At 40.8% G+C, this 21675-nt stretch overlaps 2 protein-coding genes across 2 annotated transcripts in view; both read right to left on the bottom strand.

Annotated features, from left to right (window-relative positions):
- The window catches only part of camk1da (calcium/calmodulin-dependent protein kinase 1Da), a 67825-nt gene extending 56645 nt beyond the window's left edge, over positions 1 to 11180 (bottom strand). Inside the window, exon 1 of the mRNA XM_042078449.1 lies at positions 10499 to 11180. Coding sequence (XP_041934383.1) covers positions 10499 to 10593 — 95 coding nt within the window. The 5' untranslated portion in view covers positions 10594 to 11180. The remainder of the gene's footprint in view (positions 1 to 10498) is intronic.
- A 2118-nt stretch (positions 11181 to 13298) lies between these two features.
- cdc123 (cell division cycle 123 homolog (S. cerevisiae)) lies at positions 13299 to 20552 on the bottom strand. Its single transcript, XM_042078450.1, has 13 exons — positions 20454 to 20552; positions 19974 to 20045; positions 19813 to 19873; positions 19673 to 19705; positions 19371 to 19466; positions 18545 to 18651; positions 17354 to 17405; positions 15553 to 15628; positions 15241 to 15363; positions 15027 to 15055; positions 14579 to 14707; positions 14244 to 14381; positions 13299 to 13941 (listed from the first exon to the last, which is right to left on the bottom strand). Exons 1-13 carry the CDS (start codon positions 20525 to 20527, stop codon positions 13897 to 13899), a joined length of 1035 nt encoding a protein of 344 aa, XP_041934384.1. The 5' UTR covers positions 20528 to 20552; the 3' UTR covers positions 13299 to 13896.
- Positions 20553 to 21675: the final 1123 nt, after the last annotated feature.

Below are 21675 nucleotides of genomic sequence, written 5' to 3' on the forward strand. Positions count from 1 at the left end.
CAGCTATGACGACACACACTGGGGAAAGTCCATCCATAGCCTAGTTAATATTAGCGGAGGAAATCACAGAGTAGCTTACAATATTGCACCTTCACAGTGCTTGAGCCATGACGACGATAACATCACAATAGGGAGATTCTGCAATACTCAATACAATGAAAGGAAATGATCTACAACACATGCTGGGGAAAGTCCGTTCACAGTTGCACATACATGGTGCTACTACTGCAGATGAATAATTAATCCATAAAGGCGGACGTCCAGGCAACACCCGGGGATGGACAGAAATACATCAAAATGTATTTTCAAATAAAATATCAAATACCCTCATTTTAAGTGTATCAAAAATAAACTACAAAAGACACTTCAGTACCCACGCCATGTATCAAAATAAAATACTGTATTTTTGTATTTTGAAAATACTCGTCAAAGGGAGCATGAAATAACTTTTTAAACCTTCCATATCTGTCTATTTCATCTATTCCTTCATCACTACACTGACTCTGCTGATAAAGTGGGCAGTGTTTGAGACCAACAGCTTTTCTCTGCCTACAAGACATGCCATACATCTGCAAACAGTCAACAGATCAACTATGCTGACCTGCCTGTAACATCTCATAGCCTACTGTATCAGAGATGTAGTCAAGAAGTCACAACTGAACTTGTCAAGTGGTATCATCTAACCACCGAACCACTGAGAGCCACAGAACGAGGGCTTAAAGCAACCCAATGCAGTTTTATAGAATATAGTTCAAAATAACGGCTTCAAACTCATGGTGCACTGACATAATAATACAGAGAATGAAGTCTCTCACATTGTCAATGTGTGGTTTTTAACTAACTGGGTACTGTGTAAGTGCTAAATGGACTAAATAATGGTTTACATGTATTCTGCTGACTAAAGGTCTCTAGAAACTGATGGTTAAAGTTCTCAAGAAACATGAAGTTGGTGTGAGAGAGGGGGTGTATTGTGTGTGTGAGCAACCTACACGTTACTCATTTTGCACTGGATCCTCTTCCTGAATTTCAATATTTAAGTGTGGACAAATTACTCAAACAGCACCAGTCAGAGGCTACATTCTTTGTTTTACACACAAAAGTATTGGTTTTACCAAAATATTTGACAATATTTTTAAACTACAAAAATACACACCTATAAAGTATTCTAATACAAAATACGAAGCCATTTCTTTCAACCCAATAAAATACAAATTCCAAAATACAATTTTGTATTTGAAATATGTATTTTAAATACATTTATCATAAAAACTGCCCATCCCTGGTAAGACCTTAGGCTAAGTGGAGTGAATGAGCAATCAAAGCATCAGGACATCGTGATAGACCATTTAGGCTACATGTCATCATTTAAACAGGTGCTCTTATCCATGGCAACTTACATCACCGACCCCAGTGCAGTTTGGGAACTGAAGCGGCGAGCTTTGCATTGTTAGCGACACGCTCCACCAGCTAAGCTAAGGGAGCGTTACTATGAGTCAATAAGGCACAGTCCTGTGCTTCCTGAGCCAATATGTATTGCGCTCGGAAACAGAAAGTATGAATCACAATACAAATGACAAGAAGCACTCTCGTCTCAGCAGCTGTAAGCAGTACTCTTCTTGGAATAACATTAATTAAGATGGGTGTTTTTTTTACGTTCTGGTAGCAGTCCTAAAAATAGATACTCTGAGAATAGAAGACTGGGTTTAGGGCACTCTCCTGGGATGTGGAGACGGCGACAAAAACTTTCAACAGAGCAAATGCACTGACCAATTAGGAAACTTCCGCAGACACTCGGATTCCTGCCTATCAGTAATATTGCCCTTGGGTTTTATAGTAAACCACATTAGTTAGAACCCAAACTCCCAAAAGACAAATGGCTTGTTTGGTCAAATCCCCACCTCACTATTTTCCAATGATTTGTTGTATACCAATGTCAATGTCAAATGTCAATGTATACCAGGAATAGACCTAATTGACAAATGTCAATGTATACCAGGAATAGACCTAATAGACCTGTAATATGAATTTTATCTTTTTTTTTAATCTTTTTTTATCTTTTTTTTCTTTTTCGAAAACAACCCTAGCAAGACCCTAGCAATTAATTTGGACAAGGAAACAACTCCATCCAGAAAAGCAAATACAACTTTATCAACTAAAGTGTTAGTCAACTGCCACAAATACAGTGGCACTTCAACCAAACTCGACACACCCCTCTGTCACCATTCAGTAGCTGAAGTGAGTGTCCGATTAAAGCGTCCATCGTCTCAGCACCTGATACATGGCTCAATGTTTACTTTGTCTCAGCTGCCTAATACCCACAAGTCCAGGCAATTTGCTCCTAACCTCTAGACTGTTACAAGGCCATTATTATTCTGCCCAGCACTGCTAGTTCTTCCCAGGGCTGAGTGGGTCTTGACGGTTTAAATAAATGTGACAATGGTCTCTGCTATCCGTTCATTTTTTTTTCATTAAATGAGCACAGGCGAGAGATTTCCCTGGAAGAGAGCAATGGTGTAATATGTTGTTTCATCTCCAGCTCCAGATATTACACTAGTGTGACATTAATTTTGTGAGCAATCACAGCTTTTTCCCCGCTAAGCCTTTAAGTGCTCCAATATGTCTCAGCAGACTGTGCAGTGTGTGTGTGTGTGTGTGTCTGTCTGTCTGTCTGTCTGTCTCTATGTAAGTGGTGCGCGGTCACAGACTGTTTAAATTAAACATACTGGAATGTTCTAATATCTCTGCTGAAGCAAGGTCTGGTGGCAGTGTATGGATACTCTTAAACAGCATGTGTTCGTACATATAGATAAAAGACAAGTAAGAGCTTTACTAACACAAAACCATCATTCCAACCCTCCTCCTTCTCCACCCTGTCCACTATATGATTAGGTGCACACAGTGCTCCCATGAGGCGATGAACTAATGCTTTTAATAAGCACTAAGAGCCTGTTATGGTTCTATTCTTAGTGTGTTATGATTCTATTCATAGTGTGTTGATCCAATAATGAGAGGAGGGAGGGGCAGGTAATCACTATTTCTGCAGTCGTCTCTCCACGTTAACACGTCATGGAAGCCCCGTGCATGTGTCACTTTGACTGGTAAACATGACCCGTTCGTAGTTAACGTTTATGACCGAAAAAGTCTGACGATGATGACGGTATTTAGGTAGGTTTATGGCCATGTGTTTCTTTTTATGTGCCAACTGTATTTATATATGTGTGGGTCTGCATATGTGAGTGCTGTGTGTGTGTGAGTGGTGTGAGAGTGTGTGTGCGGGTTTGCATGTGTGTGTGTGTGTGTGTTTGTGTATGTGTGTGAGAGAGAGAGAGAAAGAGACAGAGAGGAGGGATTATCCTCTAATCTGGTTTAAAATCAGACTTTCCTTAACTAAAGCAAGGCTGTGTTAAGACAACAACTTTGATACAATAACACACTTTAACAATAACATAAAAACACTAAAATTATCTTTAAAATAATCTGTCATAGAGATCTAATCTGTCACTGAAGTAGAGAGAAGTGGGAGAGAAAGGGTATGGAGAGGAAGAGAGAAAAAGAGAGAGAACGAGGAAACATAGAGGAGAACGCACTGTGAGGGGTCACGAGGCGCGAGGGGGGATAATCTGAATCTTTTAATGAACGTGTCGCCCTGTTTAAGCCTGCGAATAATCCCCGGGGAAGACACAGAACTACTCAGCACAACTTCCTTTGATTATGAGTTGCATCAAACACACACACACACACACACATACACACACGCACAGAGAGAGAGAGAGAGAGAGAGAGAGAGAGAGAGAGAGAGAGAGAGAGAGAGAGAGAGAGAGAGAGAGAGAGAGAGAGAGACAGAGAAAGGTTGAACTGGATAAAGGTTAGCCTCAGGCATCTAGAGAGGACGCCCCCCCCCCCCCCCCCCCCCCACACACACACACACACTGAAAGTCACCTCCGCCTGCTTCTCATCACCATATAGCATAGCTGGACATACAGTACGTTGCATATAATATGCATTAGAAATTATACACACCAACAGACACAGACCATGCAAACACAGACGGGAATCTGTACAAAGAGAGCAATGTCATTTCCAGAGAACTTTCACATTTTGACAGGGATACTGTTACAGTGTGAGGGCTGGAAATATACACACCAACAGACACAGACCATGCAAACACAGATGGGAATCTGTACAAAGAGAGCAATGCCATTTCCAGAGAAGTTTCACATTTTGACAGGGATACTGTTACAGTGTCAGGGCTGGAAATATATACCATGCTTAAAGTTGCAGTAAAGAGTTTTGAGCTAAAACAAGGTATGCAAAGGTATGCAAAAAATAGCAAACAACAACACAGTTGCCATGGCATAGAGACTTGCTGTCATCCTAATTCATTTATTTTAGTGATATGTGGCTGAACTACATGCACAGCCTGGGAGGTTAAGCGGAATGAAAGGTGTGTTAATCTGTCCTTCAACTACATTCATTTAAAGCATTTACCTTAAGTATTTTAGCCTACTTGCTTTTTTCTTTCTTTCAACCAATTGCACTCTGTATTTTATGACCTTATGAATTATGTAAATACATGTATTTTACTTATCTATTGTTTTGTCCCTCATGCTATTTTTTTATTACTGTTTTCTATTCTCTGTTTTTTGACAATGTAGAGCCCACTGAGTTGCCTTTTTGTATAAAATGCACTATACGAATAAAACCTGTCTTGCTTTATCTTGCCTTCCCTAAAATTAGTTGTCGATAAATCTATACCTCAAAAAGAATACCCCAAAGGCCCCAAAAGGCTGCATGCTGTTGCTTTAAGTGTATGGGGATGTGAGGAGGATGCCCTTTATATGAAACTCCAGCCAATGGCAGACATCCCCTGGGGCCTTTGTGGCATATTTCTCACAGTGTTCCTGGTGTTCCAGTGAAACTCCCCCAAGCGTTGTGGCCAAATGGCCATAGCTAAAGATTACAGACAAGGGCGCTGACTCAGGAGTCATGGTCACCAAACACACACACACACACACACACACACACACACACAGACACACGCAAACCACAAACAGGAAACACAAAAATGCTGAAGACCAACAAATAAAACAGAAGCATGACAAAAACATGAAAAATTAGCATGTTTTTTCCTCATTGTGTACTCCTAGAGTGCCCCTCTCTTTCACACACTATGTGTGCATGTGAGTGAGTGTACAAATTAAAATTAACATTCAAAAGTTGCTTTATTAGCGTGTAAAATGTTTATTACTGGCACTTATATTGCCAAAGCAGTCAATACATGTAGGATACAAGGCCATAGCCATATAGTCAACATTGGGGGGACTAAATGTCCCATATACAAATTCATGAACATAATGACTGATATGTTAGCATGAAAGATGTTGAAGTATACGCTTAAGAATTTCAACGTCCATGACACATTTGAAAAGTAGCACTGGAAAACATCTGATGTTTTCCGACATCTCTGACACCAGTTGTAGCAGTTTCATGTCTCTGTTGTTTCGGTCGTCAAGACGCCAGACGAGTATGTTGATAAGAATGTTGTAGGGTCTGTTTTTATTGAGTATTGCGTGCATGAACTTTCATTTCAGTTGGATTGCCTGAAGCTATTTGAATAATCAGAACTAAGACTTGGGACTTGCCAAAGACAATCATAAGTTTTGAAGAAAAATACAGTAGGATCTATTGCTTAGTTATCGCTAAGCCCTGCCCATCAAACACAGATAAGCCAATAGCAGTTAAGAACCAGCCACATGCGGACAACTTCAGCCTTAAACTCTATAGAGTTGCAGTAGAAGCCATGATTTGTGTGGGGTATGAGATTTTATAGAGATGTTGAAAACAATGGCAAAACAATATGCATGGGATTAATGTAACACTGATACCGGAAATGTTTGCTTTCAGTCTTGTATGATCTTTCTGTAAATTAATGTGTATTGGGGGAGGGGGGGGGGTGTAAAAATGTCCCATAAACAAATTCATGAACAGATGGAGTGATATGTTTATATATGTTTTCTTTTTACAATTGTGTCTAATATCAGTCAAACGTGTGTAGGCCTATATGGGACCCCCCCCCCCCCCCCTCCAACATTGACTATGGTCTTCCCTATGATTTCTAAAAGGCCTATAGACAGGCTCATTTCTGACATCACCAGACTATGAATGCATTATTTATGTTGTAAGACATGTGAGAGAAATTAATGACACCAGCACTACTCACAAATTCATCATTTAAACTTAAATGGCACTGGGAGAGTAGATGTCCGCCAAGTTTCACTTTCGCTGTCATTGCGAGAAAATACTACCGGTATATGGAAAATACTTTGAAGTTCTCAGAGTCAGATCTGCTCCAAAATTTAATGGATTGTCCTTAGAATGTGTTACACCTTTCCACCAAATTTTGTGAGAATTGGACTGGTAATTTACCACACCGCAGTAGCCTATCGCAGTAAATGGAAACTCTACCAAGCACACGGACAATATTTTGTGCCTGCCCTAATTTTGAAGCAGTGGCGTTGTGCGTTATTTATGTTTGATTAAAATGTCAATAACCACTCCAGATGGTGGTGCTTGTTGGTTTCCTGTAGTATAGCGTGTGTTTCTTTCTTTCTTTATATTTTTATGTCCATATATTGGGGTATATGGTAATTACTGCCTTTGCTGCGGATTGCAAGGAGTTTATCACTTTGTTATGATATGTATAGAAATGTGTGTGTGTGTGTGTGTGTGTGTGTGTGTGTGTGTGTGTGTGTGTGTGTGTGTGTGTGTGTGTGTGTGTGTGTGTGTGTACATGTGTGTGCCCATATGTTCTTCACTGGGTGCATGTTAGACTGCAAAAACATATCAAACATACTGCATGTGCAGCAGAGTCAAGGAGACAGAGAGAGAGAGAGAGAGAGGGATGGAGAAAGAGCAGAGAGAGAGAAAGAGAGAGAGGGATGGAGAAAGAGCAGAGAGAGAGAGAGAGAGAGAGAGAGGGATGGAGAGAGAGCAGAGAGAGAGAGAGGGAGGAAGGAAGATTCAAGTTGAGAAAGAGGACAAAGTCAGGATCACGAAGTGTAAGTGGAACAAGCAATTAAGGACGGCACGGCCTGAATGTCTTCTCTCCGCTCGTGTCTTTCCCCTCTCTCTCTCCTTTCCTCTTTCCTTTCTCTCTCTTTCTAGCTCCTCCTCTCTACTGTCTTTCCTCTCTCTTTCTCTCTCACCTCGCTGACCTCTTCAGTTGATATGAGTTTTTCTCAAGCTATTTCTTGAAAGAGGAGTGATGTTTTGGTCTTACATTAAAAATTAAGAGTAGAGATTGAATTCTGAGTTGTGTGGAGTAATACTAGGGTTTATACCTAAAGCAAAAAGCATTGTGTTTGTGACAAAAAAACTCCCAGTGTTTTCTTAACATTAATTTGGTCTAATCGAGTCTGTCTAAAGGATGCACCTGTTGAAATGGTCATGTGACATCCCTCAACCTGTGGGTGCTCAGTGAGTTAAATTATTCAGTAGCTGCTGTCTACATGTACTCTCACACACACACACACACACGCACACGCGCACACGCACACGCACACGCACACACAGAGTGATGTGAAACCAGATCCCTGACTCTCATAATGCCCCATATCCTTCGCTACGCAGTGTTGAGTTAGCGTTCCGGTCATATGCTTCCAAACGCTATCCAAACATTTCTGCTGCTGGATGGACAGAAGGCAGGTCAGCGTCCTGCAAGCATGGAACGCTAATGATTAATAGCACCGAAGCCAAGTTAAAGAATGAATTATTTGAAGAGCTAACATTTGCTACAGATCACACGGGGCTCTGGTCAGATGGGGGCTCAGGTAGTGAGGAAGTGCAGAGCCCCCATGTGATCTGTAGCAAATGTTAGCTCTTCAAATAATTCATTCTTTAACCCCGAGTCAGCCCCCTAAAAAGATCAAGACAAGGAGGGAGGAGTGTAGAGTGCTAAACATGGAACTTTCAAATGAAAACAAAAAAGAACTAGGCATTGCTATACACAGTAGAAAAAATGGCTGCTGCATGCTTTAGATGCAGGGGTCTGTCTTGCCACTTTAGGTCCAATAAGACACACACATGCACACACACCCACCCACACACACACACACACACACACACACACACACACACACACACACAGAGAGACCACAATTAATTCATTACATCCATTTAACATCCACTCATTAGTGTGTTCAGAAGCTAGTCCAACCATGTCATGACAGACAGCTAAATGGCTGGGAGCATTGTGGTCAATATTTAACCAGAGTCTTGTGTTAAGGTGGATGTTTTGTTAAAGCAAATGGATGCATCGAACACATGCCAGTGGTAGACAGAAATATTTCAACTCCGTCAAGCAGCAGACACATTGTGAATACATTTCTGGTGTATGTCAAGTTAATGTGATAATGAATTGATGGACGTGTTCACTGAAAATGTGTTTAAAACTATTGCAAACATGTAAATAGTGTGTATAACATGTATCACTGGGGGATTCTGTTCTGTCTCGGGAGTAGATAGACTGCTGTTGACAACACTGCGTGAGACAGACCAGAGAGAGGATGAAGACTCAGGATAAGAGTTTGGATCCAGATGAACTTATCTATACAGAACATATACAACTCATTGCTTTATTTTCTCAAACGTTGCATGCAGATAGACACATGCTATCTTGTATGCTGACACTTCCCAGGGAAATCAGTCACATGCTAAAGAAGTCTGTTAAAAAAAATTTGCAAATGCATGCTATGTGTGCCTTTGGACATAATATGCACATGTGGCATATAGTCTACCTATGGCTACCCACTATAGCCGCAACGCTGGCAATACCCTGCAGAGTAAGTGCCTTTGCCATTGAATTTTGTCCAGTTTCCATCAAGAAATCTGTGACTGTCAAAAATGCATCAGTCGTAATTCATCCAATAAAACTGATAAGCACTGAATCGTCTACCCACTTAGATACAGATTCATACACCATAAAAATATTCATTGATAAAGATTTCCTTCATTCACCATAAAACCCATTCAACACAACATGGTCCAATCATGAGGCATTATTTGCTCCAGTGCTCCTCCCACCTCTTGCCTGCTGGGAGACAAAGCAGCCCGACACATCCGAAAGACCATCCCATCCTCCATCTCATCCCCTCGACTGGTAGAGCCACTTTGAGTTGCCATGACTCCTTCTCTTGTGTTGCCATGACTGCAGTGTCCTAGCGCCTAACTCAGATCCTCTTGTCAGGAGATGAGATGGGGAAGATTTCCATGTGTGGGCAGAAGCTTGGAGGCTTGGAGACCCCCAACCCCCCAAACACACACACACAAACACACACACACACATACAGTCATAAACCGAAGTAGCCAAACAATTTCATCCTGGTCCCCATATCAACCATATGTACTGTCATTAGTATTATTATCATGCTGCTACACTGACCCTGGCGGTCCATTCTCTATTCCAAGAGACTTTCTCCCGCGCTCTAATCTGTCTGCATTAATCCCCCCATTCCCTGACTCAACTGGAGCCAGCACCAGCCTCCAGCAAACAGCTACCGGTTGGAGGGAGTAGGCTACGGCTACGGGCGAAGAAAAACGCCACTGCACAACAAACATCGTTTGGCACGACCCAACAGGTCCACATCACAGGGTCTCAGTAAGAGCGGAAGTGGGCGCATGCAGTGGTCATAGACTGGCCGACCGTTGCCTTGCGGTTACAAGTTCCTGTGACAGGAGAGTTGTCCATCTAAATTTCTGGGGACAGGAACGCACGAAATGGCGCAGATAACAAGCCGTTCTAATCAGTTCCTAAAGGTCGAGGGACTAAATTAATATCCGGAACTCTGTTATCTGGGAGGGATGACATTTTCTATCCCGTTTATTGTGATTGCCTACACAATATGTTGAGAAAACGTAAGGTAATCGCATGGACCAACACAGTGTTAAGGTTATCAATGGGTTGTTTTTGTTTTCTTTGGCTTCGATAAAGACCAACGAGACGAATGAGTGCTTCCTTTAGGGATAAACGTCAGATTAATGAATAGGCTATGTTCACAATAAATAATCCAAAACACTGTTTCGTGTAAATAAATACCCACGCCGTTCCATTTAAAGCAAGATTTACTTATGATGAGTTATTTGGGGTCCAGAGGGAGAAAATAATGTAAAAATATAGTTGGGTTATCAAATTACTGTAGATTAGCCTAACTTGCATTAGTCCTAGGCTATATGGTCGTCCGAAAGTATTTTTTTTTTATCCTACACCGATATCTCTCTTCGTCTTTGTTTACTAACAGTGCAGTGTTACATTGTTTCTCATAGACTGTCCCGGTCCCTTTACACATGCTTACCCAACATGGTTACAAAGTTTCAACGGCCTGCCCTTGATACACTACGTGTAGCCTATTCGGTGAATTCTACCATTCACATGCATGCCCAAGGGGAGAGCCGCTTGCATATTTCTAAACCTAGACTAGATGAGCTTGTTAAGTCACTCACGTTCCGAGGATCTCCTTGAATTCAAATATCTTCTTGATGTCATCAACTTGCTTTTTCCACGAGCATTTCCCGGAGTCTCCGTTCTCCCGCGCCATGGTGCAACCGGGAAAAGCCGTAGATGCTTCGAACAGTTTTGGGTCCCCCGGAGAAGAATCTACCTCTTGCCTTTTTTCCCACGCTTAGGATTCCACTCCCCTCTGACGAGCACAACCACGCGCATCAAAGTCACCGCGCGGGCGATGATGTTCTCTTGCAGGCTCTCGACGGTGGAAATGCCACCGCCACCTCGGGTCGCCCCGCACCTCTTTCTCTCTCTCTATCTCACTCTATCAGCAGGCACCAAACGGGACCACGCGACTTCTCTGTATCATTCGTTTAAGATCACGACTTAAACAGTTGACGTAAATAGCCTAAATTGTGCAGGGGTAACCCTGTTTAGGCTATGTCACCCTCCACCAGACAAGACGAGCACAGTAGCCTAGTCACCGTAGTCCCTCAAAATACAACCTGCTCTCGCTACGCCCCATACAACTGAAGCACATAATCTAAACCCGGATGTTTTATTGAACCATGCTAATGCCTTCGGTTGTTATGGCAATGAGGGAGTGAGTAGGATGCCACAGAAAGATAGACCTGTCAACAGTGCGCACAAGTGTGCTTGTGAGCCAGAACGTCTAGGCTACCTACTACAGATAATTCGCATTGCACCAAAACGAGTCTGGCGGCAAAGGGGATCCACTTATGCTAACGGACACCCTGTAATGTACCGTTTAAAAACATCAATGTGCTTATGAAATAAAAGTGGTGTCTAAACCAATGGCAGTGGATAAAATGCTCATAATGGACTCGATTAAGCACCATCCCCGATAATGGGACAGTGTTGCCAACACGCTGAATATGCGAGCTCACACGGCTTGGTCAATATTTTTAAGGACATATCCATAGTCGGTGTTATACTAGGCTACCTGATGAACACAAGCAAGCATTACAGTGTGAGTGTACTTGCAATCTACTTTGAAAACTTGCTAGGCTACTTCAAATATGTAAAGTTCGGTCGTATGATTAAATTATTCTATTAAAACTTCTGGTAGCCCTAATCATGATCGTTTAAATTAAAACGTAAAAGTTTTCCTTTAGTTTTCTTAAAAGGTTTTTCCTCATTATCTTCTGAGGAAACAGCTGAGTCTGAATCCCCTTAGCTACTGATTGCAGCGTGCACCCCATACAAAATTGCATTCTGGGTATGAGTAAGAATTACGTGCCCAGTGCCAGCTGCAGCAGTGTGTGGTGGGAAAGGGGGTCTGGATGGTGCCCACAGCGCCAGCTTGGCACTGTAGTTAGGGGGGATAAAATTACTGCAGGCTTTCTCATTTGACAGACCAGCCAGCTCCTGTGTGTGTGTGTGTGCGCGCAAGTGCTCATGAGTATTCCAGCTGCAAACTACTGCAGTTTTTTGCTAAGGAAAATCTATCCACTCCCTTCCTCTCTTCTTCTCCCCCCCCTCCTCTCTCTCTATGCAGCCATTTCTGAGTCAGCTTTTCAAACTAGTTTGATTTGACAGAGCCTCCGCCCCGCCTCTATCTAAAGAAGGATAATACTCCTCTCAGCTTTACTCGCAGTGACAACCTTTCTCTCTAGTCTGCATCTCTCTCTCTTTCTCCCGAGAGAGGCAATCCAGGCTGAGGGTACTGTGCACACTGCTGACATCTGCTGTGTACAACACACACACAGACTCACACTCGTCATAATGCATACATAAACACACCTGGTGTGACAGGACACAAGCCACTTGCTTGGCCCTGGTGCCAGGTACAAGAATAAAACCAGTCCATCCCTTCATGTTTATGTTTTGTGTCTAGCAGTGTGAGATTGTGTTCACAGGCATCACAGGCCCCTTTGATCTGTGTCAGCAACACACGACAGACTGGCTCTGGTCCTAAGCAATGCCCTCAAGCATTTGAGTGAGAGAGGCAATAATGCATTTACTGAGGGAGAGTAAAAAATTTTGCATGAATACCTTGATTTAAAGAGGATCCACTGCCAACCTTCAGGAGTGTGGCAGTGTGTATGTGCAGTATGTGTGTGTGTGTGTGTGTGTGTGTGTGTTACAGCCTAACTGTGAAAAGTGAAAATATCTTGCCCTAATTCTAGAAACAAACTTAGGGTTACCAAAGTGTTAAGGTCAGTTTTTTTTTATTCAATCCAAATGGAGAGTAAAATAGTAGCTAACTGCAGTGACGACATACTGCTTAGTGAATACAATGTAATATTGTTGGCGTTAGCACATTACCCTTACAGTCACTAAATTGTTGAAAACTACTTGACGAAATACTAATGAATTGCTCCACCTTGTGGAAAACTGGGGACATTGTCCAAAGTTTAGCAGTTGCAGTGTGTGTGGTGAGTCCCAGTTATAACTATTCATATAACATACAACATATAGCAATACTAACATATACCGATTGAAAGCATGGAACGATAGGAACACAATCATGAAAATGTATTTGAACTGCCCAGATCTGATGCATTTTACAAAGATCTCTGGTTAAAAACTGATGAAATGAATTTGAAAATGTCTAACTGATGAACATCTGTTTATTATTATTATAATTATTATTATAAAGAAAAGTTTGTATGATCGTCTCCATCTTTGCACTGTGGTGTTTGCAACTCGTTTCTCATTGTCAAAGGGGGGCCTGTTATGAAAAGTGATGCACTGGTTTACAGGGACCAAGATTAAACAAGTCAAACTGTTCCACAGTGAAATCCAGTTTCAAATACAAATATATAGTTTCAAATATAATTTACACAAAAGCGTTTATTTCACAACCATAATGAAAAAGCCTAAAGCCAACTGTGGATGTTGACTCCACTCTTCTAGTCCCACTTCCCAGAGATGATAGAAGATAACCATGGTCCATTTGAGACCAAAGTCAACAAACATGCAAAAAAAAAAATGCATGCACATTTACATGGTGTGAGGAGGGATCTAATCAGTTCACACAATAGGCTTTAATGCCCTTTTGCATCAGAGCACAACTAAGACACAAACGCTTGTTATTATTTAGGTTGTTCCTCAGAAAAGGAGAGTTATTCCTCAGGAAAAAGAAAATTCCTGTCCTGTTAAGCAAACATTATATCCATAAGACTACAATAACTCTAGATCCAGTAAAGAATCATGATGGGTACTGCTAAGCTTTACAAAGTAACAGCAAACACAAACTCACTTGAAAGTGCAAGGAGCTGGGAAAAGGATTTTCAAAGGTAAGACAGGATGAAGCATGTCTTGATATGTGAATGAGAACTGTAATAAGACAGTGGTTCTGGATCCACCTAGTCAATAATTTACTGCACTGTATGTATGTGTCTGTCTACAAGAAGGGAAGCATGAACATCTTCTAGGCCTCTCCCTCAGATTCTTCTGCTTCCTGCTGTCTTTTGGTCTGAAACAAGAGAAAACGGATGCAAACCTTCAGGACACAAGCCTTGATGCCACATATGCAGACACAGAGACAAACACAAACACACAGTATGGTATGTCTCATGCTACATCATTTATGTCTTTAGATATTCATAGAAATAAACACTACATTAACATTAAATGTAACAGTTTAAAGTAAAATCAAATAAATGTAAAAAATAAGACTTAATAGATATATTATATAGAAATTTCAAAAGTTCTTCCTTTACTCATACTAAATAGTAACATTATTCACACGTAAAGGCATGAGCAACTCTTCCATACCAGTTTGAGGAAGTCGATAAGTTTGTAGGCATCCTCTCCTGTGGACAGGTCCACAAAGTCCCGTGGCATTCTGTAACTCAGGCAAGGACTGGGCTGAACAGTGACTTCACTGGTAGTATAACGGAATGCAGGCCTCTCCTAGAGAAAGGGAAAAGTGTGTGTGGCTATATACTGTACACTTCACATTATCACATTTATACAGCTGCACACAGCAACATACATGCATGTGCACACTCACACAAGCACATACACACTTACAAAAAAGCACTTTTGCAAACTATGTATATATCCCAAAATTTCCCATGATAATGATTGCAATACACATGCACACACACCTCTTGAGGCATGTCATCTTGTGGCTGACTAGCAGTCAGACGGCTCCCGGAGCTCAGTTCCTCCCAGGTGAATAGCAAGGAGTCTGTGACCGGCCCGAATGGATTTATATCAATCAGCCAGACCTGGCCCTGTTAGGAACCGGAGAGGAACACTGAGTACATGCTGTGCATTTTTAAGGGTCGCTCACACCAAGAACAGTAACTGTAACGATAACAGCGAAAAAGCATCGCTCTAGCTAATATGGATGACAACGTCCACCCATAAACTATAACGATAACGACACAAAGAATGATATTGTTAAGCTTATTTTCAGTTATCGTTGTAGCTATTGTTCTTGGTGTGAATAGCCCTTTACAATCTGCTGGAGTTACTTGACTAAATGACTAGCACAAAGATGGTGCAAACCATAATACCTCCATGGTGGAAACCAATAGCAAGAGCACTTACACAGCTATCCCGGTAGACGTCCAAAACAACTGCAAAAAAATAAAAATAAAAACACATCAAATTGTTATTACAAGGCATCTAATTAAACTACAATGTCAACAGAAGCACATAAACACATAATGGCTTTCCTTCTCACTCTCTCTCTTTCTCTCGCACACGCACATGCACACGCACACAACCAAACACACACACCCAAACACACACACACACTTACAGTCATCATCCAGAAACTTGTACTGGATATGGTCCCTGAAGAAGTCCTGGATAGACTGACAGATGCCGTCTTCCTGTTTCGATACGTGATGGTAGTACTGTGTGTAATCCCTCTGAGAGATCCCTGTGAGGAAGGCAGGTGTTAACGAGGAGGAGTTTGCATCAGCATGCATATTTAAATCTAGACCAGATTTTAGTGACGATTAGCTCATGGCAAGTCACCATTAGGCAAATTGAATGTGTATGTGAATGTGTGACCACATGACAGTGTGTGTGTGTGTGTGTGTGTATGTGCGTATTTAAGATGCAGTACCGATCAACTTGCTCTCCTTAACGAAGCACCGGAACTCTCCCCCTGGGATCAATTCACTCCATTTCCTCAAGACCAGCTGAGAGACAAAAGAGGAAAGGAGGTATAAATATATAATATGTAATATACTATATATAATATTTATTACACGGCTCTTCACAAGGCAAGTAGAACGCTCCATTGGCTTGAATGGGATTTCCCAACGTTCGGCGGTCTGCTAGTTCTGAATAACAGACCGTTGCTAAGTATAACAGACCGCTGTCAAGGAAAATGGGCTTTGCTTCTTTTTCACGTCTTTCATATTACTGCGCAAGTAGTCCGGCCACTTATCACTTTAGAATACTCTGTTGCTAAGCTACGCGAGTTGACTTGCAGATACTTTGTAATGGACAAACTTTCAATTCATCCGGCGCAATGGATGAGTTTAATATTAGTTTTAATATTCTTGGAGATTACCCAGATTTCGATACTTGGATGAAGGCTGAGTTGTCTTCACCAGTTAAGAAAAGAAAAAGAAAAGAAAACAACACAGAGGAAGGCAAAGAAGCGAAACAACACAAACATCTGGACGACAGAGACAGAGACAGAACTGAAGAGAACCGACATGAAATCAATACAAAACGGACCACGGTATGGGCCATGTCAGTTTTCAAAGACTGGTTAGTGGAAAAAAAATGTCGGTTGACTTTGCTGATTATAATGCAGAGAGTCTCAATCAGGTGCTACGTTCTTTTTATCCATCGGTGCAAAATGCCAACGGAAAGACCTACTCAATTGCGAGTTACATGGCAATTAGGGCAGGGATATCTCGACATTTCACAACCCTTGATATAATGATCATCATTAAAATGATTGTAAAATCAATATTTTGTTGCCGGTGTTGATTGCTTTAGTGGGTAGCCGTGTAATAAGCGGGATAATGTATAGAACGCCCGGTCATTGTCGGGAAATAGGTCCCGACAGGGCGGACCGGACCCTGACGCGCAGCGGACCGGCGTTCTATACATTATCCCTTACGTATTTAATGGAAACATGGGTGAGATAAGTGCATGTATGTAGAGAGACGTCTTTGTTACTTAAAGGAGAAATCCGGTTCTCGAGGTCTCTGAGTAATGTCAGTACGGAAAAAAAAAAAAAACAACTCGTTTTACCTAGCTTGAGTTGCTGCATCCAACAGCTAAAGCAGCCAGGCAGTTACAGCGCTACACTGTGGGTAGTACCAAAGTCCTTTTAGGCAAGTCCCTCCACTCGGCGGCCATATTGCAACGCTTTTTGGGCTCTCATCGGGCATCCTATTCGGCAAAAATGCGCATGCGCAATGCTTCACGACACCAACCTTGCTCCAGCGGCGAGTTCACAAGATATGATTGGCCTGATGTCTTCACATCACACCACATGATTGGCTCAATGTATTCACATGTCGAGGAGGAAGGGGAAGGAATGGGTGGGATATGTGTAACATGTGGATATTGCCGAGGAAGGGGTGGGATATGTGTAGACAACAGCCATACAAACTAACCCCATGCACTTCTATGGAGGATTTTTTGAGTGCTGTGTCTCCTCATTAGAAAGTCTCTGGTAGTACTAGTACTAGTGCAACTCTGTAGCTGCCTGGCTGCTTTAGCTGTTGGAACGAGCTAGCTTTTCTTTTTTTTTTTGAACAAACAGTACTCGTTGACCTCGTGAAAATTTGCCGGAGTTCTCCTTTAAATGTCTGGATAATATGTGAATACAGCAAGCATATAGTGTGTCTGTGTAATTATTATACATAATAACATCACTGTACAGAAGGCATGTACTTCACCTCATAGCTGATGGTTGGATCTGGGGAATCTTGATCACTACAGTGGATGAATCTGCGGGTGGCAAAATTAAGTAAATTACAGCAATGTGTTGACACCCACCTACACTAACACACACACCTACCTACACTGTAACACACACACATACATACACACACACACACTCCACAGAGCATAACCTGATTAAAGTGTCATGGGTCTAAAGCTAGTTCAGTCTTCAGGGAGCCTTGAAATTTCCCTGGGGATTTCAATCTCTCCTACATTAATGCGCCCATGAGTTTCTGTCCCAAGAGCTCTTGTTTCTGCTGTGCCAGCAAACAAATAGCTGGCTTGATGACAGATCCGTGATGGAGAGAAAGAGTTGGGGGTTGAAATAAAAATGATGACCTACACCATTCTTGGGGTTGTATTCTGGAATACAACCAGTTTCCATACATGATTATGGATGTTGGTTGCATTCCAAAATATAACATTTCAACTGATATCCTTCCTCATTGTGGACTCAAGGACAAGCACAGCATTCTGACCAATGACAATACACAGAGAACCCATCACATGCACATTTCGATTAAGCATATAATATCTGTGACATAGAAAGCATACAGTAACAGAAGTCACTGACTGGTATTTTGTCTGGTGATTTTCACAATCTGGTATTAATTTTCATGAAGGATCCTGCTCTAGGGTAAAAACAACTTCAAAGGCTGACAGAAGTAACAAAAATAGATCGAGTGTGGTGTGTGTTTATGTGTGTGTCTTTGTGTGTGTTAAAATATGAATCTTAATCAAGCTATTTGAACTAATGCACTTACCAAATCACAAAGGGGACAATTGATTGTGCAGCTAGTGACTATGAGCCAACAGTCAATATTGTCACATATATGGAGGTACTGTGCTCTGCATGCTAATTAATCAGATGTGGCCCATCTAAAAGCTATATTTGGAAGGATTTTTTGTTTTCATTCCTGGATTAGTAGACAGAGCAGCTCATATCTCGATGTTAACTCAATTGGTAATTGGTAATCAACATGTTTACATGACATCATATAATGATTTTGAACCGAAGCCTGAATTATATCAGAAATCAAATTACAATTGCAATATCTGTCCGAAAAATTGCAATTAGATATTTTCCCCAAATCCTTTAGCCCCAGTGTGTCCCATCTTTTAAATGCATTTAGTAAATGCCTTACGGTTGTGTGAGGTCATGCGTGACAAAATCGGAGCTCTTGAACAGAAGAAATATGTCACTGAGGCTCTGGCATTGCAGGGAACTGTTCAGAGCGATCCAGTTAGCATCCTGTAGAGAACAGAGATGAAGAGGATGTTGTCAGTGGTCACCCTGTGCTTGGTTGTTAACCACTGTAATCACTCTGATGAAGGTCTGACTGACCAAGACATCAGTTTATTAATAAACCGGCAGCTCCGTGGAGTAAGCAGTATTACACTTTTCTTTCTTTATGTTACTTTGAACCACTGTAGATACTCACTGTAGTTAAAGTAACACAATGGGGGCATTCCTTTTTTTGTCAATTTTTAACAAAGTGGGTACCATTTACCGCTAATGGGTAACCAATTTGATTAAAACTGATGAGTAATGCTCCTTCACACCACAACCACATTACATAGAGCAATACCAGACGCACATCAACAATGTCAGAGACTCCTGTTATTCTAAGGTAAAAATAACTATATTGTGTTGCTTTTACCACTGTAGTTGCTGTACATCCAGAATGGATATGCTTTTTGAATCTATATTCTGTAGCTCAACTGAAAGATCCTGGGTTCAAATCAAATTCAATCAAACATGTACCCTACTGTCAAATGCTAGTCGCTTTGCATAAAAAATGCAACGTGAATTAATGTAAATATATTTTCCTTTTCTGATCCTCAGTTTCACACAGTTATGGCTATATCGTAGTATGAATATATTATGTATACTTTGGTATGAATTCCTTATTGTAATGCCTATATTTGTATATGTGCCGACACGCATGTGTAGTCTTTATCTGAACTTACACGTGGTGCACTCCAGTTGAGTTTAGGGAACACGCACCCACCAAGTGAATTTATTGCTTCAAGCACTTTAGCATTGAAATCTGGGAACTCTGGGGCCTGTGGGATGAAATTAAAACAAAAATCACTAAATGTTGACTTCAAAATAGTGATTAACCAGTACAGTCAAACCCAATAGGAATGTGTTTCATTCAGAAATAAGATTAACTAAACACCTAAAATGCATCCTACACCTTTTTAACAGCAACATGTCTATAGAGGCACAAGGTAAATAAAAACAATGAATAAATAAGAAAGAGCCTTACTTTAACAGTCTCTGTTGTTTCGTCGTCTGACCACTGCCAAAAAGACAAACAAAAAAGTTTAGAAGATGGAACCACTGTATGACATTTTTTGGTACATTTTTGAGCATCACAAGACCATGATAATCAAGCCAACATAATACCTGAACATCATCTCCTTCAGAGTCACTAGTGTTGTTATGAGTTTGCGGAGTATTGCTGGCACTAGAAATAGGGAGGGATGACATTGGTTAGGACAGATGTTCTTACCTTAAACTGTAGAAAACTACAGTTCATTAACTCTGATAGCGCTATGTCTGCTTACCTTTCTGGTACTACAAGTGTTCCATCATCTAGCAAATAATCAATTACATTCTGAGGCAGAGGAAGAATCAAACTGCAAGCAAAATAACAAATCCATTGATACGGATGATTAATACTGTGAAAACCATGGTCTTTCAACTACCACGGTACCAACAGCATAGCATTCAAAATAGTATGTTTTTCCTGATAGTAGGATAGGGTAAGGTCGCGTGTGCAGTAACGATGTAACATTTAACTGAAGTACAAAATTGGCTAAATATTACAAGGTTGCAGTAGTAAATGGATACAATGTTGAGAGACTATCAAGGCCAATGTTATGATAACAAACGAGTGAACTCAGCTGACCAACGTTAGCTTGCTGCGTGTTATCCACAGAACCGCATGATCAGTAATATATTTTTTGCCATTAAATTACCATCAAACAGACGAGATTCAAGAAAATGTCAGAAAAGGAATAAGAGGACGGTACACACGACCTTACCTCTTTATTGTAAATTTCTTAAATATCGGATACCAGACCGAAAACTGACAGTTGACAACTTGCTCCTTCTTCATAATGTACAACAAACACGCCAGAATGAGCTTCCGGGTCAATTTATTTGGTAAACTTTCAAAACAAGAGTCCTCCCAGCAGACACGAAGTCCCAATTATAAAAATGTTATCAATTATAAAACAATAGTGCAATTACTTTAATGATATAAACGGCAAGATACTGCTTAAATAAATTATATGATATATTTAGAAGTTTTTTTGTTGTTGAGATTTTGACCGTAATATCTTGGTATTGTATTTGACCTAGGCTATATGTTACATAATTCTTGCAATCAAGCTGTCTGGATCAACATGAACCGACATGAACTGATAAAATAGTTTGCTTACCCTAAAGGTTAGCTAAGGGAAGTGCTTCTAATGTAAATTGAAGATGCCAGAGCACATGCCAGGAGTATTTAAAATATTTGATTTGACATTCAAAAGATTTCATTTGACATTTAAGATCCTGTATTATTCAACATTTTGAATGGACTGTTATTCTGGGCATCTACTTGAGCATGGGCCCTTACAGTGGTACTAAATGGTTTGGGAACCAGTTAGGTCTAGATTCCTGCAAATATGCATTTATATTACCTAAAATGTAATCAGATCTGAATTGAGAAAGAGAAGGAGATGTCATTTATTCCCCCAAATAGTGTACTAATGTTTATTATTATTATTATTATTATTATTATTTACCAAATGTTCCTAAATGATATTAGCCTAGTGTGAAACCGTATGTGAGTCTTTAATTCCAGTAACTGATGGGAACGTTGGAACAACAATGACCAGGCCTACTAAACATGTCCATGATGATCAGTTATGCACAACAGTTGGGATTAAATCTGGTTTATAACACATTTACATCCATAAATGCTGGTGCTCCAGTAGCCTACTTAAATGTTAGTCTGGAAAAATCCAAAGTCATTTACAAAGTGAATAGAGTCTAGTTACTCTCTATTGGGAAACGTTTGCAACACTTGCATCGCCACGGGCACTATCTCTGAAATCATTGGTCCAGCCTTACCAATGATCGCCTAAACTTTACAAACTGACAATAAACAGCATCAACAGTCAGGAAACAATGTATATGGCCCAACCTTTGTTGTAAATGCATTTCTGCATTTTTACAACAGCATTTTCTGACGTTTGCAGGTGTTGCTTGAATGTG

This window comes from Alosa sapidissima, chromosome 22 (genome assembly GCF_018492685.1).
Source record: "Alosa sapidissima isolate fAloSap1 chromosome 22, fAloSap1.pri, whole genome shotgun sequence".
Lineage (NCBI taxonomy): Eukaryota > Metazoa > Chordata > Actinopteri > Clupeiformes > Clupeidae > Alosa > Alosa sapidissima.